This window comes from Myotis daubentonii, chromosome 10 (genome assembly GCF_963259705.1).
Source record: "Myotis daubentonii chromosome 10, mMyoDau2.1, whole genome shotgun sequence".
Classification (NCBI taxonomy): domain Eukaryota; kingdom Metazoa; phylum Chordata; class Mammalia; order Chiroptera; family Vespertilionidae; genus Myotis; species Myotis daubentonii.
The window spans coordinates 79,254,921-79,281,696 of NC_081849.1; the positions used below are offsets into that span (position 1 = coordinate 79,254,921).

Sequence of the window (26,776 nt, forward strand, 5' to 3'; positions counted from 1 at the left end):
AACCTGCAACTCGAGCATGTGCCCTGACTGGGAATTGAACTGTGACCTCCTGGTTCCTAGGTAATGTTCAACCACTGAGCCGCACTGGCCGGGCATGCTTATGGTTTTTATCATTAAAGTTGCTTGTTTTATTTTAATACTGGTCTTGGAAAGTACTTGTAGCATGGTTACCTGGGAAATGTGTCACAGAAAACCTTTGTGAATTCATTTGCCCATATTAGGTCAAGTGGACTGGCCCCGTCCCTAACCAGTTAGTTAGCTGTGCCATCTGTCAAGTTGAAGATTGGTGACTTTGATACATCAGGGGGACTGGGTCGGTGAGACCTGGTAGGGTGGAGTGGCGGGGGAGGGACGCTCAAAGAGATCTTTGTGAGGTTTGGAGCATTTTAAGAGAAGGAAATTGTATGTCTCTTGCTTCAAGGCAGCAGGTAGGTTTTTTGAGTGTGCTAGAAATTCCAGATCTGTGAAATAATAATGGACGCGGGCCATTACAGATGATGGAGGTGATGAAAGGGAATATTAACGTTGTGCTTGTTAATATTTTTTGAGGTCAGAGACTCCCTCCAGGGGGACTGGGAAAGCTTTGGGCTCTTCTAGACAAATACATAAAACACCCACAATGTTCCTTTCAGCTTCAGGGGATGCACTGACCCTTGAAGCCCATTTGTGCGTCCAGGTTACAAACCTCTAGACTGAAGGAAAACTAGGGTTTTTAGGAACATGCCAGTTTTTATAATTTAGTATTCATTTGGGAAGCAGTTGGTAGTCATTGCAGTTTTTTGCTTTGGGGATTGGCATGGTCATAGTAATTCTTACATTTCTTATAGGATGCCCATAGAAGTCAGTTACATAGAATATTGTAGCTGTTGCAAGGTACAGTAGAGGTAAAACTATATAACTGAAAAAAGTAAGACTTTCAAATATTCCTTGAGGCAAATGCGAACACATGCATTAAATGTAATTTTATTTCCCAGTGAAAGGTGTTCTCACTGGAAGCTCTGACTTAGTTACCACGATCTGGAAGATTTGTTAATGACTTACTTATAATTGTTTCTTTCACTTGAGAGATGATTCTGGGTTGTTTTTCTTTTCATTCTGCAGAAATCATAACATGATTCATTAGAGCTGTATACTTTGCTTTTATGACAGTTTGTAAACCTTCATTTAGACCATCTTGATATGTCTCCAAACAGTCAATATAGATTATTCTCCAAATAATCTCCACCCACCCAGGCCTTTACCACACTATTGTCTGTGTCCATGGGTTATACATATATGCATAGACATTCTTTGGTTAATCTCTCCCCCTCCCCCTTTCTGTCTGCCTTACCCTCTCTTCCCTCTGAGATTTGTCAGCTGTGTCATGCTTCTATGTTTCTGGATCTATTTAGTTCATAAGTTTATTTTGTTCATTAGATTCTACATATGAGTGAGATCATGTGATTCCACATGTGAGTGCAATTATGGGATACTTGCCTTTCTCTGACTTGAAGAGAAAGTAAGAGTTAGGGAAACGGAAACTTCCAGGTATGTTCAGGGGCTTGCTGAGGGCAGAAGGAGCGTCTCCCTGGCGGTTCACGACCACATTGCCTTGAACCAGAGAAAAAGTTCATCACTGATGCGCCCGCATCCCAATGTGATGAGTCCTTTGCTTGTAACCCTCTCTTCTGCTTTAATCCAGATAGAAAAGGGCTCTGTTGCCAGAGCCGCGGTGGCCTATTTTTAAAGTTTAACTAATAACACAGATGCGAGGCCATGCAGGATGGCTCAGAATAGAAGATCTAGTTGTATAATTGAGACAAAAAGGGATATCCTGGAAATAATATTATGTTTAGTAGTAAGTTTTAGAGCTTCTAATTATACTGGTCTTTTCCCTCCCCTAATTACTAATTTTAGAAAATGTTTCTTTCAATTTAGGAGTTAGTCAGCCTTAAATTTGTCAGCCGAAACTATGTTGGAAACCACATTATTTCCAGTTTGGTTGAAATTACATGGTGTTCAACCTGCGTCTCTCCAGGTTCTTAGACTTGGGAGAGCTGCAGGGATTGAAGGCATTAGTGCGTGGGAGCCTCCAGAGGTCAGGACCTCCAGTCGTGTGGGCCCAGCACACGTTCCCACTTCTGTCTCTGGCTGGTTCTGGAATGCAAATGGGATTTATGGACTTCCTTGGGATAAAAGTGTGTTATTTATCCCCATTTTAAGGGTGAATTAGTAAACCAACTTCTGTCTCCATTTCATTTAGTTCTTTTTCTGGAGATCTCTCCTGTTCTTTCTTTGTCTCCCCATTTCGGCTGCCTCCCTGTGCTTGTTTCTGTGTATGAGGTAGCACTGCCATGTCTCCCAGTCAGTCCTGGCGGAATGACCTTATGTGGTAGGTGTCCTGTGGGGCACACTGGTGCCATCTCCCTGGTCATCTGAGCTGGGTGCTCCAGGGGTGTCCCTGGTATGGGATGTGTACCCTCCGGTTGTAGTTGACTGTGGGTGGGATTGACCCTCAGGCTGACTGACTGTGAGGACTGGCATGGCCACAGTAGACAAACTGTTGTGCAGGGGGCTGGCCCTACGGAGAGGGATTCGTGGCGGTTGGGCTCTGATGCCTGGCCAGCCTGCCCTTCGGGTGTGTCCCGTGTGGAGCTGGTTAGGTGGTGCTTGGGTGTGGTCTGCAGTCAGACACTGAGTGTGTCGATTCTGGGGCCATTTGGGAGGGGCTCCAGTGCCAGCCAAGGTCAGCCACTGCCTGTGCCTGGCGGGGGCCACCTGGTAGGAGTTACAAAGTGATCTGTAGTTGGGAGCTGCCTCTTCTGGGCTTGGAGGTGCCTGAGAGAGGCGAGGTGGCCAAACAAGGTTGGCTGCCACTAATGAGGGTTGGGGGCCACTTAGCAAGAGGTACAGGGCGCGCCGAGGCTGGCCACTGCTTGTTTAGGGTGTGTAGACCTTTGAGAGACTTTAGGAAAGTCCACAGTGTGAGCCCATGAAGGCTGCTTGTGTGGAAAAGCCCCTGGGAGAGGTTCAGGTCTGGTGCTCCAGGTGGGTGGAACGAGGTCTCAGGGAATCGCCAGAGGCTCAGGGGCTCAACGAAGGAACAGATGATGCCTGCCAGCACTTGCATGCCTGTCCCTCCAGCCCTCACCCTGAAGCCAGTCAATTCAGTTCTTCCCTTGTGTCCCTGGAACCTTTGAGCAGCACTGGAGCTCAGAGTGAGCAAGTTTGTGAGCGAGTGAGTCTGTGCCTGGCCCTTTGAGAGAAAACTTGGGACTCCAGCAGTCTCCCTCTCACTCAGCCACCGTCCCAGCTGATTTTCAAAGCCAGATGTTGTGGGGGCTCCTTTTCCGGGCTCTTAGAGAGCCCAGTGTGATGCTCAGGGGGTACCTCTGCAACAGAGATATCCCTTCTGATTCTTAACCACCCCAAGTGGTGTGGGACCAGCCCAATCTGTCTCTGCCTCTCCTACCAGTGTGTATGTGGCTTCTTTCTGTCCTTAGTTACAGGAATCCTGTTCAGCTGGTCTCTGGTGGTCCTCCATGATGGTGGTTCTGTATTTTAGTGTAATTTTTATGTGGTTGTGGGAGGAGGTGTGAACAGCATTTCTCTACTCTGCCATCTTGACCAGAAGTCTCACCAGGTCCCAGACAGAAATCAAGAAAAGGGGCAGCTTTACATTTTAACGTCATAGCTCGAGTGAATCATAAATTCTAAATGAAGAACAAACATCTTTATTTTATTCTGGGAAGTAGCTTAAACATAGACTGAGACGTTTGACCATAGATAGTTAGTCTTAAAAATCATTTGGCTCTTGACCTTGAGCAGAAAATCCTGCTCTGTAGAGAGTAGGTATCCTCTCTGTTGACCTGGCCCAAGATGGAAAGACAGGGAGCCTTTCATGGGCTTTGGAATCACCAGGCTCAAATCTCTGATGTGATTCATTATGTCCTTCCATGTTGGATTTTTTGAAACTTTTCATAGGTTTTGCTCTTTTCACACTGCTCTCTATGAAAACACAGAGTCCTACCCCTGTGCCTTCCCTGGCACATATGCCGTGCCCGGAATCAACTTCAGCCTTGGGCAGAACTGAATAGGCTCTCCAGTCTCCAAGGAGCCTTCCTAACATCGTCAGTCTTCCTTTATTAAGCTCATCCAGATCATTTCTAGTAAACACTTCAGAGTGTATCCCTGAACTCAGTGCCATGTGATATTTTTCTTGGTTTAATAGATGTTTGTTTGATCTCAACAAACTTTTACTGTCACCTTTAAGCTTCCAAAGACAAGAACCTTCTTTTTGAGGCGTAGTGTTGGGCACACAGCAAATGGTCAATAAGGAGTTGGCATTAGTATTAGGTTATATGGAGAAAAAGTTCTGAAATGAGACTTTCTGGACTGAGACCTAAATACTTGCTAATATTAATTGAGCTGAACTGAGACTCTTTATTACACTCAACCTGGCATGAGCTACTTAAATCAAATTCAGTGAGAAATTATACTTATTAATCAGTAGAGTTAGCTTAGTGGTACCCAGGAAAATCTAGAGAAAAGTAGGTTAAATCAAAGCAGATTTTCCAACGAGTTTCAAGTAGTCTGGGTAGAAATATAAGAAAAATATTCTTATACTGCTTGACATGGCCCCAGATTGGACTTCTCTCTCATCAATATGAAGTTGAAATCACAGCCATTTGAAAGATTCGTCATGTTTTAAAGAAACAGGGGCACTTTTTTCTTGTTTCAGTTTGTTTTGTTTTTCATTTGCTGGTTTATTTTTTGTCATTGTTTGGTTTATTCAAGAGCAGATTGGCTTTCCTAATACTGAGGTCTGTGAGGAATTTTCCTCCTGGTCTTTATGAGCTGGACATGGTCTGATGTAGTGAATAACAATTTTGATAGGAGTAGAGAGATACGGTTAAATGAGCTGATCCATTCAGATCCAAAATTACATAATTGATTAGGTGTGAACCTTAAGAAGGCGATTGGTTCACTTTGTCCAAATTGCGCATTTTGCAAGCTCTTTGCTGCTGGGGCGATAGCTGCTGGAAAAGGATGAATTCACTCACTGATTGAATCCAGCCCCTGCTGACTCATGAGGAGCTGGGTGTAATTCTCATGACCACACAATGGTGGGTTGAAGCCTGATTTCCCAACCTTGAAAATTAATCTTTTTTATGCTCTTTCAGGGGGTGGTGGTATGTGTGTTGGGGCAGACAACCAAAGTGGTCTCTGTCCTTTCTAAAATTCAGGGATGTAATTTAGCCTCAGTGTTCAAGGCTTCCTGCTGAGGTTGAGTCCGGGCAGAGTTGTTCCCCCATCGAAGTCATCAGCTTATGATCAGGAGCAATCTTGGAATAGAGGTGCCATCCGGGAACTTTACATTGATAACATTCAAGTGGACTGTGAGTGGTCTCCTTCGCAGATGTGTGGGTCAAGGGCAGCCTCGGAAAGAGCCCATGAAAGGAAGTGTGGGAGCCACAGATGGGCCAGTAGGCAGAGATTCTCTCCCACGGCTGCATCAGTGTGCACCTGAAAAAAGCCATTAAGAAGTGAAATTGGGCCTGGCTGGAGTGATTCAGTGGTTGAACATGGACCTATGAACCAGAAGGTGGCAGTTCAATTCCTGGTCAGGGCACATGCCCGGGTTGTGGGCTCGATCCCCAGTGGGGGACGTGTTAGAGGCAGCCGATCAATGATTTTCTCTCATCATTGATCTTTCTCTCTCTCTCCCTCTCCCTTCCTCTCTGAAATCACTAAAAACATACATTTAAAAAAAGAAAGTGGCCTGGGACATTTCTTTTTCTTTTGCCCACATTTTGATCCCTCTCATCCACTAGCTCTGGCCAGAGTGCCCAGTTGACGAGTCTGGGTCTCCGCGCTCTGTGAACTATGTTGTTTTCAGCCTCCACGGCGCACCTTATGCCCCACCTGGGAAGGTTAGGGAAGAGGCTCGGGCTCTCCTTTCACCTGCTCCCATTGTCCCTTTTAACATAAGGGAACCATCTCACCTTGATGTTCAGTGTCATAGCCTAGTGAACACAGGCTAGATAAACATCTGTGTCAGAGATGTGCTAGACTGTACACTCTACCTGAAGTCAACTGTACAAGCGATAGAACTCTGACAGAGGAGCAAATTACTAAGTTTCGAAGAAAATGGACACATAAAACAAAGCCAGACTGTGATCCCACTTTGTGGAGAGACGTGCCATCATCACCAGCTTCCAGGTCTTCTCCTTCTCCAGCCACTACACCTGTGCTCCTTTCTTTCTATGCAGCACCTGCTCCCCTTCCCTGTGCCACCCCGTCTTCTGAGCACACGCACCGGATCCATTTCCCGCTCTGAGCTCATGCCTCGTAGTTAAGGAGTGGCATGTTTTCAGCCCTTTGGGCCATAAGAACAAAAGCTCAGGCCGGGAGTTCTGGGTTGGATACCCTTTGAAACATGCTATGTGCCTTTGGAATTTTGCATTTTTCCCTCATAAAATGGGGACATAGGTGCTTGCCCCACATGATCCGCAAGGTTGTTGTGAACAGAGACAGTGGAGGTAAATTCTCAAAGCAGGATGTGTATGTGCCCTGGTTCTATTACTAACCTCCTGTGTGACTTCAGGCAAGTCCCAGAACCTCTCTGGGCCCTGGCGTTTATACGTCCGCATAAAATAAGGGGCTTAGACAAGATGATTTTAAAGGTCTTCTCAAAGGCGACTAGTTAAATTCAGATGAACATGTTGAATATTTAGTGTTATGAGCTATAAATAAGGACTTGGTCCTTGTTTTTAAAGAACATATAATCTAGGGAATGGAGACAGATATAAATAAATCGCTACTGTGTGATGTGGTATCTTATGATCTTGTCCTACCATTCCGATTCTGTGATTGCCTCTCTGTCTCTTTAATTTTAGAGTTTATTTCTCTCCAGAGGGAAGGAATTATCAGACCTATAGAGGAGTAGTTTTCATATGAGGGCATGGAATTTGCTTGATTTTTAGTGAAACAGCACTGCTGATTGAGAGTGTGTATGAGTGGTAAATGCATCTGAGATGCTATGTAACATTCAGGCTAGACTTCTTCAGGTCAAAATCGCCACCCGAAATTCCCATAATGACAAACTATTGAAAAACCCGTGGTCTAGAACATTTTGGAAAACTTCGTTGTTGGATATTCCTAGTTAAGATTTGTCTTCTTGAAAGAAATTAAATTTGTTCGGGTGAAGAGTCACCTGATAGGAGACTGATCTAGAGATTTGCACTCCTCTCCCCCCTTTTGAACAAATCGGATGCTAACTCTTTGCTGCTGAAACTGACTCTCTTTTCTTTAGTAAGTGGAAGGAAAACGTGGGTATTTAATACCTTATCAAAGTAGTGTTGAAGACCAAGGCCTTCCTGTTGCTCCCATCTCTATTCAGGCGGTAGCTGTTACTAAACCAGAGACACAGTCTAACTATCTGAGTATCGGTGATAGTTAAGATGTGACGGGCCAGCTTACCAGCCTCAGATTCCTGCCAGGATGGATTGCTGAGCAGTTCCCCCGTAGCGTATATTAACTTTCAGAATCTTGTGTTTTTATCATCAGATCATAATTTTTCTAACGGTCGTTGAAACCTCCTTTCCTAAGGTGTTATTAGGAGAATTAAGATGATGGCTGTGTGTGAAACGCTAGAGAGCTGAAACAAAGAGCCGTTTCCTGCGGGTTCACCAGCTGAACTGCCGTTTTCCCATCATTCACCCAGGCCTGCAGGGGCCACGGGAGCACTCCAGCCCCATATGTAAAACTTCTGCTCTGGGTGGTGGAATGACATCCAAATTCAGCCCGTTGTCACAGTTTTTGATATTAATACCACGGATTTAAGAGAACGTGGCTGTGGGAGTCAGTTACTAGTGTGATGATAGTCCTTTCCTTTTGTTATTCTCAGGAAATGGCCTCAGGTTTCTGGGGAATGGACTCTATGGGAGGATGACTTAAGCTGTGGTACCTGTTCCACTTAGTTAAGTAAACTAGCAAGGAAGTTATTTTAGAAACTAACTTGTAAGTTATACCTCTCTCATCAGATACTGTCTTCCTCACACAGTCTATTTTAGCAACGTAGAAGGAAGAAAAAATATGTGCTGAGTTTAGAGGGACCTCTCTCTCAAGCAATGAAATCCAAACTTGGACATTTCCAGAAAAGATCTCATTTTAATATGCACCACATTGCTTGCTTCTGTTTGTAGATTTGGTATTCTTTTTTTGCTCAGGCAAAATTTTTACTTTTTTCTGCCAGTTTTGTTTTTATTTGCATGTTTTGTTTTAACAGAGAAACTTTAAGTTAGAATATTGATTCCAGGATTAAAACTATCGTGGACTTTTTCCCCCTTTTTATTTAATTCTAGTCTGTATTAGAAATGTACAAAGATACTTACTGTCCTTTGGCTAGTCTTATAGCTCAAGATCACTTTGAAAATAGTCATTAACATTACTTTTATAATTATGAAAAATATTACTATCTCACAAATGTTTATGAACTTGATATTCTCTCACTTCAAGCCCCCTCAGATACCCCCCCCCCCACCCCGCACTAAGGTCAGTACAGCACCTACCACCATTGAAAAATGGGATACAGATATTTTTTTCTTGCCCTAGCCAGTTTGTCCTGTGGACTGAAGGGTCCCATATTTGGTTCTGGTCAAGGGCATATACCTCGATTGCAGACTCCATCCTGGTAGGGGGCCCATGTGGGAGGCAACCAATCGAAGTGTCTCTCTCACATCGATGTTTCTCTCTCTGTCTCTCCTCCTCCCTTCCACTCTCTCTAAAAATCAATGGAGAAAATATCCTTGGGTGAGGATTAACAAAAACCAAAACAAACAAAATATATATTTTTTATTAGGGTAATTCAATCTTAGCCTCTATTCATAAGAAATATATTTTATAACCTTCCCAGAATGCAAATTTTTAATTGAAATCATAATAAAGCATAATTAAATTTAAAAAATAAGTGAAAAACTTGCAGAATGAGTTTTCTAGCTCCAGAGAGCTATTGTGTTATAGACACAGTGTGTTCAGTGAGGGGGCTGGGCTGGTGACTGGACAGGCCTGGCTGTGAGTCTGGCTGCGTGTTTGTGGACTGACTGCCAGTCTTTTTTATTTTCCTGTTACAATATTTTTGTTTGTTGTTATTTTTATTGAATTTATTGGGGTGACATTGGTTAATAAAATTCCATAGTTTTCAGGTGCACAATTCTATAATCCATCATCTATATATTGCATTGTGTGTTCACCACCCCAAGTCCAGTCTCCTTCCATCACCGCTTATCCCCCGCCCCTCTCCCACCTCCCCCACCCTGTTTCCCTCTGGTAATCACCTTAGTGTTCTTTAAACCTTTCAGGTCTCAGCTTCATCACGGCCAAAGGAAAGGTAGCAGGTCTGCTGCGCAGTTTGCTCTGGAGAGGAATCCTGTCCCACTGGGAGGTGCTGGGGAGGATGAGGGCTCCTTTCTGAAAATGAGAGAGCCCGTGGCCACTGGATGCAGACCTGGTGTTGGACGGGGTAATTCCAGACAAAATAAGTTTAGTGGCTTCTGAGATGTCAATCTGAAGGCACGTGACCACTTTGATCACTTTAAAAGATAAAAAGTAAAACTAGCACATTAAATGCACACAGGTGACAGGACACATCCCGATTTGAAAAGCATTAACATGTGTGTGTATTAGGGTATAGGGAGGGACCTACCAAGCAAAATGCATAGGGAATTAAGGCAACCTGCTATTTGCTGGGCCTCACAACTCAACAGCTCATATGCTGGGTACTAGCTCTACTTCTGCGAGAAGCTTCTGGCACCAGCGTTAAGCCAGTATGCTACCCTTGAGGGATGCACAGTGGGTTTCTTCCAGTTCCACTGAACAGGTATTGTTGATCCCTGCTATGTGCTAGGCCCTGTACTAGGTGCTTGGGACACAATAAATAAGACAAAACTGAGTCCCTGTTTGCATGGAGCTTACAATAGTGTCCAATAAGGAATTGTAAATGTGTTAGGTATACGGCACTCATGTCGAACTCAAAGGCTAACACAGACCAAATAAATGAGGCATGTGGCCTGCAGTCCGCGAGTTTGACATGCCTGGTGTAAGGGAAGGGAGGGGATATACACAATGTTCTGGTAAGGGGTGGGATTATGCTACATACTTTGGTAAATAGTGTATATAATTTATGTGTTAAGTCAACTCTGTGAAGATATGCTGAAATTGTTGGTCCTACATAAACAATAGATGAAGAGGCAAAGGGAAGTTGTTGCTGTCTTCAGGTATATGACCATTTTGGGGTTTGTTTTGTTTAAATAAAAGAATATGTTGACCAGGTGTTTAGCCAAGGAAGAATGAAGAATGGTACTAGTGACAATGCCAAGCAAGCTCTCTCCGTGCTGTGTGCTGACTGTCATGACAAACATGTTTATGTTGTGTCTCATCTGATCCTCCCGGCAAGGGCCTCTCTCATACAGAGGAGGCAGCTGCAGCTTAAAGAGATTGAGGGACTCTCTCCGGGTCAGACCACAGTGAGGGGGGGACAGCCCCAGAGCCCGGATTCTAATGAACCGTCGTCCTGTGGGCGTTGCTGCTCTTCCATATTTCTTGTAGGTGCTTGATGTTTGAAAAGTTTATGGTTATTGCAGGAGTTATAACCTCCAATGACAGCAGGTCACAGAGCTGTAGATGGAAGACAATACGGAGTAATGTTCAGGAGTCTGAACCAAAGGCATTTATTTAATAGGAGGATAGACAAAGGAATCTGTGGACCCCACCTCCCTGGGAAGTGAGGTTGGTGGGGAGCGCCTGTTTATAGGTTTTTCTCATATTAACTCAACCTAATAGTCATTAAGATCGATGGGCCTGTGCGTGTGTGTGTGTGTGTGTGTGTGTGTGTGTGTACACACATGCATGTGTGTCTAAGGATGCATTGTGTTATGCTGGGAACTACTTGGGCTTTGGAGGTTTGAATCTAGACGCTGCTGTGTGACTTTTGAACAAGTTGCTTAACTTCTCTGAACTTTGTTTTCTTCATCAGCCCCAAATAATAATTACCTAGAGGGATTGTTGAAAGATTTAGGAATAATATACACAGAGTTCTCAGGACTGTGCCTGGAACAGAGTGGACACAGTGAGCAGTAGGTGTTGTTTTTAATATATTTAGTCTTTGCAGGCAGCTCTTAAATCACATGTATCACCATCTCTTGGCACAGACTTGGTACTGCACACTCCCGTCACCAGTTTGGTCGTACATAAGCTTAACTTCTTTTCAGTAGGTAATGAGCACCATCAGAAAGCTGAAGATGGGTGAGAAGGAGCTGTGCCCCACAAGGCCTCTCCCTGGTTATAACGAAAGTCAATCTCATGCTACATCTGCCACACATGAAGATGTTTGTTAAATATTTATTAGCACGGAACAATTCATGCACCGTGTACTATAGTTGGGTGAAGGCTCAGCTCTTTCAGGAACTAGACCACCACCTTTCTGGAAAGGTCCATGTGGGGCAGATTGGACAATAATCCCACCCAGGATCCATTTACCCTCCCTCAGCTAGAAATCTTCTGCCCCGAAGCCCAGACACAGTATCGTTTAGGCTCAAGCCTTGAGCCCTAACCTTCAGCATCTTCCTGGAGTCTTACCCTTGTTCATGCAGAGAAGAGTATGACTGTGAAAAGATGCAGCAGCTCACCTATTTTTGAATGCCATGGATTTCCCAATCTGTTTCTGACGCCTGTGGTGCTGATGATCAAACCTCTGACCTTGCCAATCAAAACCCGTTTCTGACATTCATTATGGTAATTAGAAGGTCTCCGGGGGTTGCTGGAGCCCCCAGCAGCCCGAGTGCTTGTGGGCTTGTGAGCTTTGTTCCTGATTAGAAGGACAGTGTTTTGAGCACAAACGCAGACTGCAGGGCAGTGACTTTCAACCGGAGTGACTTTGCCCCAAGGAGACGTTTGGCAATGTCTGGGGACACTTGGTGGTCACAACTGTGAGGAGGGTGCTATTAAAAACTAGTGTGTAGGGTCCAGAGATGCCACTAAACTTCCAACAGCGCCCATGACTCTCCCTCGCCCCCTCACCTCCTCACCCCTCGCAACAAAGAGTGATTTGGCCCCGTGTGTCATTGACCAGGAGCCTGAGACGCTCCGCCCTAGAGGGGAGGTGAAAAGGCCTCACACACTCACATTGTATGACTTTGGCTATGATGCTATATTTTAATGTTAAATTAAAGGCTTCATAACGCTCCCCACATAAACTTGGTTGTAAAGACTTGAATGAATTTAGTAATTCATTGCAATGTAATATATGTGGAAGGCATGAATTTAGATCCTAGTTATTTATTGCCTATGGTAGATCCAATGAATAGCATAGCCTATACAAACTTTTTGAAATGGTGGGCCTTGGTCTTGTCCAACTGGAATGTAAGGATGGACTTCCATTGCCTGAGTACAGTATAGTGCTCCTATAAGCTGCTGTTTTGTGTGTGTGTGTGTGTGTGTGTGTGTGTGTTTTAAAAATAATTTTTATTGATTTCAAAGAGGAAGGAAGAGAGAAAGAGAGAGAGAGAACCATCAATGATGAGAGAGAATCATTGATCAGCTGCCTCCTGCACACCCCACACTGTGGATCGAGCCTGCAACCCAGGCATGTGCCCTGACCAGGAATCGAACCATGACCTCCTGGTTCATAGGTCGATGCTCAACCAATGAGCCACCCTGGCCGGGCGGTCTTTTTTCAAAAAATGTTTTTATTGATTTGAGAGAGAGAAAAGGGAGAGGGAGGGAGAGAGAGATAGAAACATCAATGATGAGAGAGAATAATCGATCCGCTGCCTCCTGCACGCCCCCTACTGGAGATCGGAGCCCATAACCCGGGGATGAGCCCTGATGGGGAATCAAACCATTGGCTCCTGGTTCATAGGTCGATGCTCAACCACTGAGCCACACCGGCCAGACTACAGTACTGCCTTAATGGACACTCCTGAGCTATCAGGCTTTTCCATTGACTTCAGTGCAACAAACAGACACTGAATGCCTGAGCCCGGGGGAGGGGCACATCCAACAGCCGCTGGCCTGGGGAGTTTACGACACAGTAGAAACCAGGCCCGTACCTTCAGCCAAGCTACGTCAAAGATGAGCATGTCCCAATGGCCTCTGACTGGAGAAATACCCAGTTACCCTAGTGTCACTCCATCTGAAGCCAGACAGCTCCGTTCAGTGCTTTTTTGCATTATTTCCATGTGGTCTGAGCCTTGTAGATGTCTGGCCAAAGTACCACCAGATAGCAATGGTATTATTACATAGTTTATCTAAAAAAAGCAAAATGAATAGAAACCACAGGTGTTCAAGAGAAATAGACTCTCTGAAGAAGAAGATTCATAGAAAGAAAAAAAACTCTACAGTTTGACTTTATTGTGAAAATGCCACGTTCGATTCTTAAACTCTGGAACCAATGCCCTTGCCAGTTTGGCTCAGTGGATAGAGCATTGGCCCATAGACCAAAGGGTCCCGGGTTCAGTTCTGGTCAAGGGCATGTACCTTGGTTGTAGGTTTGATCCCAGGCCCAGGTTGGGGTGCATGAGGGAGGCAACCAATTGATGTGTGTCTCTCACATCGATGTTTCTCTCTCTCTCTGTCTCTTCCCCTCTCTCTAAAAATCAAGAGAAATATCCTCGGGTGAGGATTAACACCCTCCCCCCCCCCCCACCAAACAAACAAACTCTGGAACCAAGGAAATGATCAGTAGCCTCATCAGCACGGTGGGGTCTCCGGTGCCTTCGCTGATCCCGGGTAATGATGCCTCTTAGCCTTGGCTGCCTTGGCTAAAGGAATACTCTCAGAACACCCACCAGCTGCCCATCAGGCCATCACTTCCCCTCTTTGGAGATGGCACTCGAGGCTGTGTGGGTGGCTACATAATTACGGACATGTCTTCATGTAGGAATGCGGCCTGAAACCTTCTAAACTTAGAAACTATTCAGGTCAGACCCGCGAATGTTGTTTTTGGACAGTGATCACTGTGGCATTCTCCAGGGTTTGTAAAACGAGCCCTGACATTGCCAGCCATAGATTTCAGCTCTAACAGCGATCTGTTCCGTGGGTAACCCTGGCCCGGAGAACACTCATTCTTCTTTTTACAACTCGACTCCATTAATTATTATTTTTTAAATTGGGGTTTCACTTGGCTATAGGTAGATAATTTTATGGGAAGGGGTAAAAGTTTGGTCAGCGGGGGTGAGGGGGTGTAAAAAGAGTAATTAGGTTTGAGATCAGTTGTATTTTTAATATTATATTCGCCAAGCAGTGGGGTTAGTTTCCTTTCAGCCGATTAAGTTACATGACTATTTGGTGAATAAACTTTGCAGAAATAGCAAAATTTGTCTCCGTGTCACTCGTAAATGATTTATTGTCTTTCTCATTTAACATTTTTATGTATCAATGGTATATATTTTAAAAGTCCCAGCCAAAGTCTATATTCCAGCACTGCCTACCTTTTATATTCTTCTGGGCAGAACATGAAAAAAGAAAAAAGAGAAAGGTCCCACAGTATGTAGTAGAAAGAAATTTCTCAGGAATAATTTGTTTTTCTAAATCCAGTTTTATATGAATTCTCAAGGCATTCAGCAAGTGGAGAGTGGTGTCAGGGAAAATTATAATCCTAGACCAGAAAAGCCGTTACAGCGTCTGAGCGTCACAGCGATCAGACCATGTTCCAAAGCACCGGGTGACCAGGCAATTGGCAGGTCTCTTTTTATGAAGACAAATAGCTTGTGTGACCCAAGTTTTCTACTGAATGGGTACGCTTTTCCTGTTGTTTTGCTAGTTACCCCAAATGGTAGCATGGTTAAAAATGTAGTCTAATCCTGGGTTTGGTTGAGGAATTTCAGCTAAATGCAGGTTACAGGGGAATCTTAGGTTTTTACTCCATGTGAGGTGCAGTAGAACACAATCCCGTCCTCTATCCTATTTATACAAAATAACAGAGTAGCAAAAGCAGTGAAGAATTAGATTCTTGTTATACCTTTGAAGTAAAAACTCCAGGCTCTCTTTTATCTAGATTCAGCACATAGATAATGAGACACTTCTTGCATGGGTAACTGGCATTGAAATGATCTCCATGCCCTTTCTCTTTTCATTTTAGACTTTATTGTGTTGTTTGTGTGTGTGTTTAAAATATGTTTTTATTGATTTGGGAGACAGAGGAAGGGAAAGGGAGAGAGAGAAACATTGATGAGGGACATCGATCAGCTGCCTTGTGCATGCCCCCTACTGGGGATGGAGCAAGCAATCTGGGTATGCGTCTTGACTGGGAATTGAACCGGTGATCTCTTGGTTCAGAGGTTGATGCTTAACTTCTGAACCACACCGGCCAGGCAAACCTTATTTCGTTATTATTGGTAAAAGAATAATTCTTTTGGGTAAAAGTTGGATCTTTTTAGCCAAAGTAAAAGCTTAGACCTGGCCAACTTTTTTTTCTTTCTTACTGCAAGGCCTTGGCCATGCTGGGGTCTGCCGCAGACGCCTGCACAGATAAAGCCATTGAATGGGAAGCGTGCCCTAACTCTTGCCTCCTTCCAGGCCTCTCCCAGACGGGAAGTGTCTTCTCACCGGAGGGCCGCCCTGTGAAGAATACATTCATTGCAGCAGCCATTAGAGCTGCCTGAAGCCGGGTGTTAGGCAGCTGTGACTGAAGGTGAAGTGGAGTGGTTTTTTAAAAAGTAGATGACAGATATATCGAGGCAGGTTTGTTGTTTCCATGAGACATCACTTGGGCTCCATTCAAATTGGGAGCCTGACAGTGCCTGATTGAGTGTCTGGGATTTAAAAGACAGTTCAGTGTGTCTCCTAGTCGTGCTGGAGTTTTGGGTGAACTGTCTTTGAGGTTCATCCATTCAGCCAGCATTCAGAGTAGGGGTGGGGAACCTTTTTTTCTGCCAAGGGTCATTTGGATATTTATAACATCATTCACAGGCCATAGAAAATTATCAACTTAAAAATTAGCCTGCTCTATTTGGTTAAACATTTAATTAACTCACCCCTAATGCCTTGGCAGGGCCAGACCAAATGGTTTTGTGGGCCTTAAACGGCCTGCGGGCCAGATGTTCCCCACCCCTGAGTTATGGGATGCCCACTGTGTGCCGAGTGTTGGACAGTTGAGGGCATGTTGGGGACTTACCAATTGCTGTTTTTACACTGGAATTTTCTGGGCTGAGTATGAATTCAGTTTTCTTTCTTCATTCTCATTGTGTACTTTATGAACTTTTTATTCAAGTCACCAAGTTTTTCTAGCATTTTCAATAAGGTACAAAAGAAAATTGAACAATGTTTAGCTCCCTGATTCTAGAGAATAAGGCACACCAGGCAAATGTGGGGGTCTGTGTTTTTAAATAGAATTTCTAAAGGAGTAAAAGAGGGAACACAATGCACAATTTACACAGCTCCTAGGAATATATTTCATACAGAGTCTCATGGCATTCCACTTTGAAGCTTGATTGTCCTTGGCTACAAAACGAGCTGTCCCATTGGGTGACTGGACAGAGAGGGCGGGGTCAGCAGCATCAGCTTAGCCGGTGGTAGTTGGTAGTGGGCCTCAAGTCCCAGGAGAAAGGTCCTCCTTTTCCATGCTGGGTGTTACTAAATGGAAATGAACCCTCGATTATAGGCAGTACTAAGAATTAATGACCAGGGGCCAAACAAAATAGAAATGAATAGAAGGGATGTTAACAAGCTTTTATTGAGTACGATCTTAGAGGTGAGAAAATGAAGTTGGAGGATGGCAAAGTACTACCCCAAGCTTATACCGCAGCAAGTAGCATCACTAGTATTCTTACTTAGAGCTAATTGGCTCCAAAGTCCCACGATTATTCTATCATCCAAAATGCTGTTAGCACCTTTGCAATATGGTATAGCCATTAATCTATCAAAACTCTCGCTTAAGTAGAGGTGCCTTAATTTGTGTTTATTTATCCACCTTAATGAATTATATTTTCACAGTAATTTTACTTCTCTTATTATTTTAATAGCTTTCTTGAGATGTACTTTATATAGATTCAGTTTACCAATGTGAAGGGTACAACTTAATGATTTTTAGCATATTCACAAGGTTATGCAACTATCAACACAACCTCATTTTAAAACAGTGTTACCCCTTTAACAGAAACTGCACACTGATTAGCAGTCACTTTCTATTCCCACTTATCCACCACCCACCTCCAGCCTGAGGTAACCACCAGTCTACTTACCATGTCTATAGATTTGCTATTCTGGACATTTCATATAAATGGGAAAACACAATATGCAGACCTTTGTGAATGGCTTTTTAAAAATTTATTGTTGAAAGTATTACATATGTCTCCCTGTTCCCTCTTCCATCCCGCTCCTGCTCCCTAGCACAGGCCCTCACCCTCCTATTGCCTGTGTCCATTGGTTATGCTTATTTGCATACACACAAGTCCTTTGGTTGATCTGTGAATGGCTTCTTTGTCTTAGCATAACTTTTTAAGGTTCATCCACGTCGTAGCATGTAGCATGTATAAGTACTTCATGTGTTTTTATGGCTGAATAACATTCCATTATATGCCACATTTAATTGATCTCTTCATCACTTGTTGGACATTGAGTTATTTCTACTTTGGGGCTATAGATATAATGCTATTTACTCTAAACACTCATGAACAAGTCTTTGAGGGGACATATATTTTCACTTCTTTTGGACATAAACCTGTAAGCGGAATTGTTGGGTCCTGTGGCCACTCAATGTGTAACTTTTTGAGGAACCGCCAGGCTGTCTTCCAAAGCAACCGCACCCTTTTGCAGCCTACCAGCCATGTTGGAGGTTTCCGATTTCTCCCCATCCTCGCCAACACTTGGTATTCTCCATCTTCTTACCTCTCTCATTTACTTCAAATATGTCTATGAATTAGCCAAAGAAAAATATCCTTACTGTTACTTTATGGATAAAGACTCCAAATCAGCAAACGTTAAGTAAAAAGCTCAGTGTGTGTGTGAACAGAGGGGAAGTGCCATGAATAGTTCAAAACAGCAAGTTGCCCACAAGCCATGGGGATGGTTTTGAATCAGACACAGCCACGTTGGTCGTTAGGGCCCGCATTTCCCACCCTCCATTTTAACGGTGATGAAGCTAGAGCCCAGGCCCGGGGAGGAAATCGAACACTGGCTGAAGCTACGTGGGAGAGAAGCCAGGGCTAGAAGCTCCGTCTCCTCGCCTCCCAGGCCACTGTTCCCACAGAGCCTACTGCATTCTGCCCACTGGGCTTATGAGCTCACCCATACCATAGCATCTCCGTTTTCTTAACTCGTCCATCCATGCCGACCTTTTATAAATACACCTGGGGCACTGGAAGGTCAGCAAAGCCGAAACCTCCCATTGGGAAGCTGCGGGAGGAATTTGTTCCACGTATGGCCTCGATGAAACGCGTGTAGGCAGAAAGTGAGTGTAGGCAGCGCTACTTGGGTCTGAGTCCTGGCTCTGCTGCTTACTAACTGCTGGACCCTTTCTGTAATGTCTCCTTGTTTTTAAAACGAGGGCACGAATGGTATCTACCTGGTGGAATGGTTCTGAGGATGAAATGAGATAATCCCTGTAACGAGGTCAGCGCAGCGCCTGGGTCCTAGGAAGCCCGCGGTAAATGCTGACAGGTCATTAATAGAGAACATCCACTCGCTCAGACCACTGAAAACTGTAACCTGAGATTTCTAGAAAGTAAACGAGTCATCCCTTTCATACAAGTCGTCTCACCAGAGGAGCAGGCCTTTAGAAAAATAGCTGCTTTCTAGTCATCATGATTCTGAGCTGTCTGGAGCATAATACAGTCCCCTTTGTTAAGAGGGGAAAAACGTGCCCGGCCGGTGTGGCTCAGTGGTTGAGAGCCGACGTATGAACCAGGAGGTCATGGTTTGATTCACTGTCAGGGCACATGCCCGGGTTGGGGGCTTGTGTGGGGTGTGCAGGAGGCAGCCAATCAGTGAATCTCTCTCATCGCTGATGTTTCTATTCCTCTCTTTCTGTCCCTTCCTCTGTCTGAAATCAGTAAAAACAAAAACAAAAACAAAAAAATCTACATATTTAAAGCCCTTTCAGAAACAGACTTTTGAAAAAAATAAGAGGGAAAACACTTACTGGGTTAACTCCCCACCCTTCACGGATTCTGAACGGATTTCCTTTATATTGTAACGTAGAAACTAATCTGGGATTTTCAGCTCGAGTTGACCTCAGAGTAAAAACCCCAATGATGGGAAAGGTTTACGAAAGCACATATCCTAAGATGGGTGGAATATACCAGTAGTATTTCCCCTTAATATCTTTGTCTGATGATCAAGATAACAACCTACTGGGTTATTTTAGGGCCGACTGCATACATGGCAGAAGAAAGGGGCCCCACGAGGACCCAGAAGACGGAGTCCCCCCCTTCTCCTGAGCTCATGGCCATGGACAGAGTGTCCACCTGAGCTGCAAGCTGATCAGAGCTGTCGGCTTCTGTCTCCTCGTCAGAAGGGGGCCAGGGGACTAACGGTTTCTCTCCCAGAGGGTCGTCTCGAGGACCCAGTGACAGTCTGGGCATAACAGCAGAGGCACAGGGCTCAGTACACGGCAGCCAGAGAGCCGTGTAGTGGGTGCTGTGCGCCACACGGGAGATCTGGGGGTGAGTTCAGGTGAAGAAATTGGACATGTCCGTGTTCACATCGCATGATTCATGTCTGCTCTGCTGCTGCTGCTGCTGCTGCTTTCCTGTAACCAATTTCAGAGCCTCTCTTGGCAGCTGGGAGTGTTTGGGATTAATTTCACACTCGCTTTATGAGTTGAGCCTTTTCCTGCAGGCAGCTCCCTGGGCCTCTGCCTCATGACTTTGGCATCAACTGATATGGCAGTGGGACAGAGATGTCCTCTGGGGCCTCCATTTTATTTGGAAACCTTCAGTTTGAAACAGCAAAACAAAGGCCATCAACACATCGTGCTTGAAATTGTTAGCATTTATTGTTTCCTGGGGCCTTCCCTCTGCCGAGGCCGAGGGAGCAACGTCTTGCACGGCCAGGATGAGCCCTCCAATGTGAGTGCTGCAGCTGCTTGGCTTCCTTCGCTCAGCACCAGGTGAGCTGTGCAGTCTTCGAGGCCTTGGTCCGACCTGGGTCTTGACGGGCCCAGCCTCTGCAGCCCTGTTCATTGTGTTGATTCTGCTCAATTCATTTGGCTCTCGCGGGGGACAAAATAAACTTGGCTGTTGCGGTGAAACCAAGTGGAGAACATGGAGATCTGCTTAGTATTTCATGCTGGCCAGTAGGTCAGGGAAATTTTCCTGGGGGGTAACTTACATGAGGGATTGTGTATCCCCTTTCTTTCCAGTTGCTGGGCCCATTTGGGGAGAGCACACTCTTTCCACAATGGCACAGACCTGCATCCAGGGAGAGCCCGAGTGGAGACCTGGGCTTCTCCCGCCTGACGTCTTTTGGGCCCAGCTCAGGAAAGATCTGTGGCTCGGGCTGCTGTCTCACTGAGAAGCCATTCTTCCACCACAGCTGTGTTTAGCAATTTGGGTGGGTCCCGCACTGACATGCTGTTACACTTAGTAAGAATTTTCCCTGGATAGTGAGGAACGTGCATAAAAGCCTCTCTTGAGTCCCAGCGAATGCTCCAAATGTTTACTGGGATCCCATAGCTGCTGAGAGTGTCACCTCCACCAGGTAATGCCCTCACTCAGAATGCTCCGTGGCTCCCCAGTACCGACAGCGTTAGGCACGTGTTCATCTTGACATTGTGGTTCTTTGACAGTTGCCCATGTTGACTTCTTTTTTTTAATCAAATGCTCTTCCCACAATGGAATATTTGTTCTCCAAACAAGCAGCCTCTACTTTAATGCATTTGGTCAAGGTGTTTTCCTTCACTGTGAAAGCCCCCATATCCAATATCTATTCTTTAAAAAAACACGTTTTTATTGATTTTAGAAAGAGAGGAAGGGAAAGGGATAGAGAGATAGAACATTGCTGAGAGATTTGCTGCCTCCTGCACACCCCCTACTGGGGATCACCCCCCAACCTAGGCATGTACCCTGACTGGGAATGGAACCATGACCTCCTGGTTCATAGGTAGACACTCAACCACTGAGCCACCCTGGCCAGGCCAGTATCTATTCTCGAGGACACATTTCAGGTACCTCTTCCAAGTGGTGTGCTGGTAAATATTGACAACGGGTTCCCTGGGGAGGAGAGGCGGTGGGAAGGCTGGGGTCTTCTGTGACTGATTTCAAGGGACCTGCGAGAGGTCTCAGAATATGGACTTGGGAAGAAATGGGCAATAACCATTTCTGTTTCCAACCTGCAGGGGCAATAAGCATAACTAACCTCCAGGGCCTAGACATCAGTAGAATAATTAGGAAGTAATTTTGAGTATTTATTACCTTTGTTTTAATCTATTTAATTTTAAGTTCATGTAATTTAATTTTTCGGAAGGGCCCATTTTAATGTGGGCTCACAAAATTTCCCTAAATAGAACCATTGGTTTTCTCTCCTGAGCCGGGTGGAGCCGGCTGCTTCCTCCCCCACTTCTCCTCTCAAAGGCCCCCTCTCCCAGCACCAGTGAGGCCCTTCTCTGAACCTGGGGGGACTTCAGGGCTCATCCAGGCTTTGGCAGGAGAGACTCACAGTCCGCATCCTGGCCTCCTGTTTCCTGGGTGTGGGCCAGCTGGCTACCTAGTTAGTAGTCCCCAGTGTAACATGAACATGCAGGGCCCTTGTTAAAGGCAGGAGAAAGGGCCGGTAAGACAGCTACTAACATATCCGCTTTCTCCTGTGTTCAGGGTCTCACTTTCACACCTTCTGATGGTATCTTTTATTTTCTAGCTAATGTCATTCCAAGTAAGGAAAAATTAACATTTAAATCCTTAGTATGAATTTGATCATTAACCGCTGTTATGCGATGCCAGTTTTAAATGCAAATCTACGAACACGTAACTCTAGGTGTTCATGAGCACGTCTCCTCTGCTCACGCGCATGCTCTATTATCTTACCCCTCCCCCCCCCACACACACACAATCTCACACACATCACAAAGCACAAATGCAAAAGCAAAATTATTAAGCATTTCAAGAGGGAGATGGCAGGGCACTGAAGCAGGCGTGGAGCCCTCTGAGCGAGGGCACAGTGTGTGGGCCCAGATAGCACTGGCCACGTTCCTTACATCTGTGAGGCGTCATTTGTAAAGTAGAGATCACGCCCGCTAAGCCCAGGGCAGGTGTCTGCGAAGGCACTGCTACCGCGGGCACAGGGCAGGATGCCGGCGGGCAGTCTGTGCTCAGTTCCCTGGACGCGTTGTTATTCACAGCAGTCCTGATGTGAATGGTGTTCCTCTTCGAGTCTATAGGGTCTTCCCTACATGGTCAGCATTGGCCTCCCTGACCTATTTTCCTTTCTTCATTATAAACTCTTTGAAGGTAGAGGTGAGATCTGTCGCCACTGAATTCCCTGTAGTGCTTCCTGCAGATTTTTGCACCTACCTGGCTCCCGGGAGGTGTGCATGACCTTGATCTTTGCATGATTTGGCCTTACTGACAAGAAGCATCTGTGTCTTAGTAACATGGCCTCCTCAGTGAGGCTTGATTGCTAACAGTCCCAGGAAGGATAAAATATAAAGTTGGGCTTTAACAGGAGTCCGTTGTAATCATGGCGGGGGGTGGGAGGGAGGAGGACGAGAGGGAGGGCAGATGAGTCCAGGTGTTTTGGTTTAAGGACGGTGGCCTCCTCCTGTCTCTTGGAGGGACTGCCTGAAGTCATGGGGAAGGGATGCGTTCCAGGCCTCATCGGAGTGAAAAGGCCCTGGGGACATTAACTCTGGCCCGGAATAATTTGTCCCTTTGGGAAGTCCTTTCACACTTTGTGTCCTGCACAATTAGGACGTTACTACAGTAATGTTTCTTTCCACTGATTGGTTGTGTATGTGTGTATGTGTGTTTTCTGTCCAACAAATTATAAGACCCTCATGGGCTATAAGAAACCTTGCAGGTCTTTGGAGCACGATGGAAGGCAGCACAGTGATAGGAGCACAGTGAGCAATGCACTCATTGTGCAGCTGGCTTTGGTCCCAGTTCCCAGGGCTCCCTGGGGAGCTGAATGCCCTGAGCCAAGGGGCAAAGTGTCCCCGTCCGCCTGGCATTGTCAGGCCAGGACCTCTGGCCGCTTTGTCTTTCCCTGACCTACATCTCTGCCCCAGTGTCCCCCAGACACCCCGAGGCCTGTCCCCCTACAGCGCCTCTCCCTCCGTGGAATTTGGGAGACCACACAACTGTAGAGTCGACTTGTTTGAATGATGATTTTTTAACACGCACCTTAGGCCAGTGTCAATAGCCCATGAAATCTCACCGAATGGATCGTCTGCACGAGACCTCGGAAACTCGGCTGAGCCCCAGGCCTCACGCTGGTGGGATGCACAGGAAGGTGCTTGCTGCTCTGACTTTGCTGTTCCCATCCTGGGGGTTGTCTGACGTCTCTCGCCTCTGGGCCAGTCCATTCATTACTTTTAATGAGCACAGAATTCACCAAGACATTGAAATAACATAAAACACCAATGGGCAGTCTTGGATGTTGCATCCAATTGTTGCTTTAGTTCTCCCCCCCCCCCCCCCCCCCCACACACAGATTATTCAACAGCATGAAAAGAAGGAAAAGAAAAAGCCAATTCTACTCACTCCTGCCAATTCTATCCTAAGCTGACTTGGCCTCGTAAAGCTAACACACCCGAACATTTTTTTTCTTTCAGGTCCCTGTGGGCCGGTGCCTGACATTTGTGCTCAAAATGACATATTACTCAACTGGCTAAACGTTTGAACGCTGTCTATCTTTTGGCTATAACAACATTGATATTCCAGCTATGAAACAGATGAGGAAGAATCAGAGGGAGATAGCTATTTTCTGAAAGGGGTGTAATGAAGTTATTATTTTAAATGATAAGGCAAATGCAGTCATTTTGATAAGAATTTTTTAAGTGAACCCATCTCTGTGGCTAACCAGTGTTAGAGACAGTAATAACTGTGCTAGAGGTGACTTTTATTAGCTTATTGTGGGAGGTCCTGGACAAGGCCCCATTAAGCTGATTTCATGGGTATTTGTGCCTCCGGCCACATGGGTTTGGAATTCCTTTGGGCATTTGTTTTAAAGAAGGAAAGGAACAGATGAATGGTAACTCCCTTATTCCTCAGCGTCCCTTGTGTTGGGGGAGACAGAGCCAGCAGGTTGTTGGAGGGAACACAGCGTGTGCCACATGCTCTTTGGAGGCCCCAGGGGGTGTGAGATGGTCCCTAACCGAAGTCCGTCATTCCTGCAGGTGATGGCGCTCGCAGATGCCGTGGAGGAAAACCAAGCCAGTGTGTTCCAGGCGTTCAGCAGGCTGCGCAGCGCCACGCACCTGCTGCTTCTGCTGGTCGGGCTGTGGCAGAAGCTCAGCGCTGACCAGGTGGCCATCCTGGAGGCGGCGTTCCTGCCTCTGCAGCACGACACTCAGGAACTGGTAAGGCCCGCGCATCTGCCGCTGTGACAGCCACTGTGACGGAAAAGCTGGTGGCTGCAGGGAGCTGTCACAGGGCTATCATGTTTTTTAAGGTATTAGATGATGGCTTGGGTTGTGTGTGTGTGTGTGTTTAACCCAAATCCTGTTTTCCTTTTCTTTAAATCATTATAAAAATGTCAAATAAAAGCCTTTTTCCCCCTAGAGCTATTTTAAAAATAGGTATATAGTCCATTTTTATGTGGTACCCAGTCTGTTTTTTAAAAATTATTTTTATTGACTTTTAGAGAGAGAGGGAGAGGGAAAGAGATAATCATTGATCTGCTGCCTCCTGCACTCTCCCTCCTGGGGAGTGAGCCTGCAACCCCCAGGCATGTGCTCTGACCGGGAATCAAACCGGTAACCTCTCAGTGCATAGGACGGCCCCCAACCAACTGAGCCACACCGGCCAGGGCAGTCAATCTTCTTTGTGTTCTGTAAGCACCGAGAAGCCAGGAAACAGTCGTTTGACTGCCTGGGTGGTGCACGAACCTTCAGATTGGCTCATCTAAACGGCTCAGCCATTTTAATTTGCTCCACGTACTTAAATTTAGCGTCACTTCAAGGGTTAGAGGCAGCTGAGATAGCTGTGCAAAATGACAGGAATATTTCATTACACGTATATAGTTCTTTGTGTATCGTTTGTAAACTCTTTTACCCTTAATCCTTCGAATGGACAGTTCAGAATGAAAAGGGGGGAAATGGGGATTTGTATTGCGAGTTTTGGGTAGAGGATCATTTATTTTTATTTTTAAAAATATATTTAAAAAATAATTTCAGAGAGGAAGAGAAAGGGAGAGAGAGAGGGAGAGAGAGAGAGAGAGAGAGAGAGAGAGAGAGAGAGAAACGCCCCCTACTGGGGAGTGAGCCTGCAACCCAGGCCTCTGCCCTGACCAGGAATCGAACCATAACCTCCTGGTTCATAGGTTGAGGCTCAACCAGTGAGTTACCCTGCCAGGTGGTAGAGAATCATTTAAATAATAACTTCCCAGATCCCTTGAATTATAGAGGTATCTACGACCACCAGCTGCCATTTTGGGGGAACTTTTTGCATACTTTTAGTACAAAGAAATATATTTTTAAAATAATTTCAGAGAGGAAGGGAGAGGGAGAGAGAGACAGAAACATAAATGATGAGAGAGAAACATTGATCAGCTGCCTCCTGCACACCTCTCACTGGGGATTGAGCCCGCAACCAGGGCATGTGCCCTGACCGGGAATCGAACCTGTGACTCTTGGTTCACAGGTCAATGCTCAACTCCCTTCCTCTCTGTCTACAAAATCAATAAAAACATTAAAAAGAACCCCACAAGCTGTGGTTCAAATGAAAAGCCTTGCAGGGCTGTCAGGACCCCTCTCCATCAGTCAAGATGCAACATGCCTTCCTTGTACTTGAGTCTCCTTTCACCGTGGGACCACGAGAATGCTGAGCTCACGGGGCCGCATGTGAATAGGGCAGAGAGGAGCAGGGTGCACACATGTAGGCATGTCTTCCTTTCTCACGAATGCTTCACTGTACCATCAACTTCACTTACAACCCAAGTTCCAAGATAAAATTATTAAGAATTTCAAGATGGCAACAGCAAGCATTAAAGCAAGTGCGGGCCCTTCTGAGCAGGGCGCCCCATGTGACTCCACAGCTCGCAGGCTCCTAAAGCAGGGTTAGACCGAAAGGAAGAACTTCCTAGAAACAAATGTTCTCAAATGTAGGAACTGCATCCCAAGAGAGAGTGTGGGATTGAGATCTTTAAAAACAGTCTCGTTTTGCTGGGAGGCTGTAAACACATTCATCCCTGGAGGCAGGCGCATGGACTTAGCGTCCTCTCACAGCCCCTTCCGCCTGCCCGCCCTGTATTCTCTGCTGTCCTACCTCCCGAAATGCATGGGCAAATTCTTCCAACTCTCTCCTGAATTTGGTGAGATTAGAAGGTGTGTACACTCATTATGTCTATTGAAGTCATTAATGAGACAGGACATTCGATAAAAACATAACTTGGAGAAGAATGAATCAAAACAGACATTTTAATACTGCTGGTTATGCTCTTCATCTTTAATTAGGTTGTGGTATTCACACTGGACTTGCACTGCGGAGACAGCTTATATATCTTGAGTAAAAAGGAATCCTTTTTCATTCTCGAAGACGTATGCCTGCAGTATGCGGTTTCGACATGCTAGTTCACAATCCCCCACATTATGCCTCTAGACCTCACAAATAAATGTTATGTGATGGGTATCCCGCTGAGATGTGAA

General features: G+C 45.5%; 1 protein-coding gene across 1 annotated transcript in view; it reads left to right on the forward strand.

Moving 5' to 3' along the window:
- The first annotated feature begins 23,924 nt into the window (after positions 1-23,924).
- LOC132211173 (protein PTHB1-like) overlaps positions 23,925-26,776 on the forward strand; it is a 58,847-nt gene continuing 55,995 nt past the window's right edge. The window contains exon 1 of the mRNA XM_059655830.1: positions 23,925-24,490. Within this exon, the coding sequence (XP_059511813.1) occupies positions 24,245-24,490 (246 nt within the window). The 5' untranslated portion in view covers positions 23,925-24,244. The remainder of the gene's footprint in view (positions 24,491-26,776) is intronic.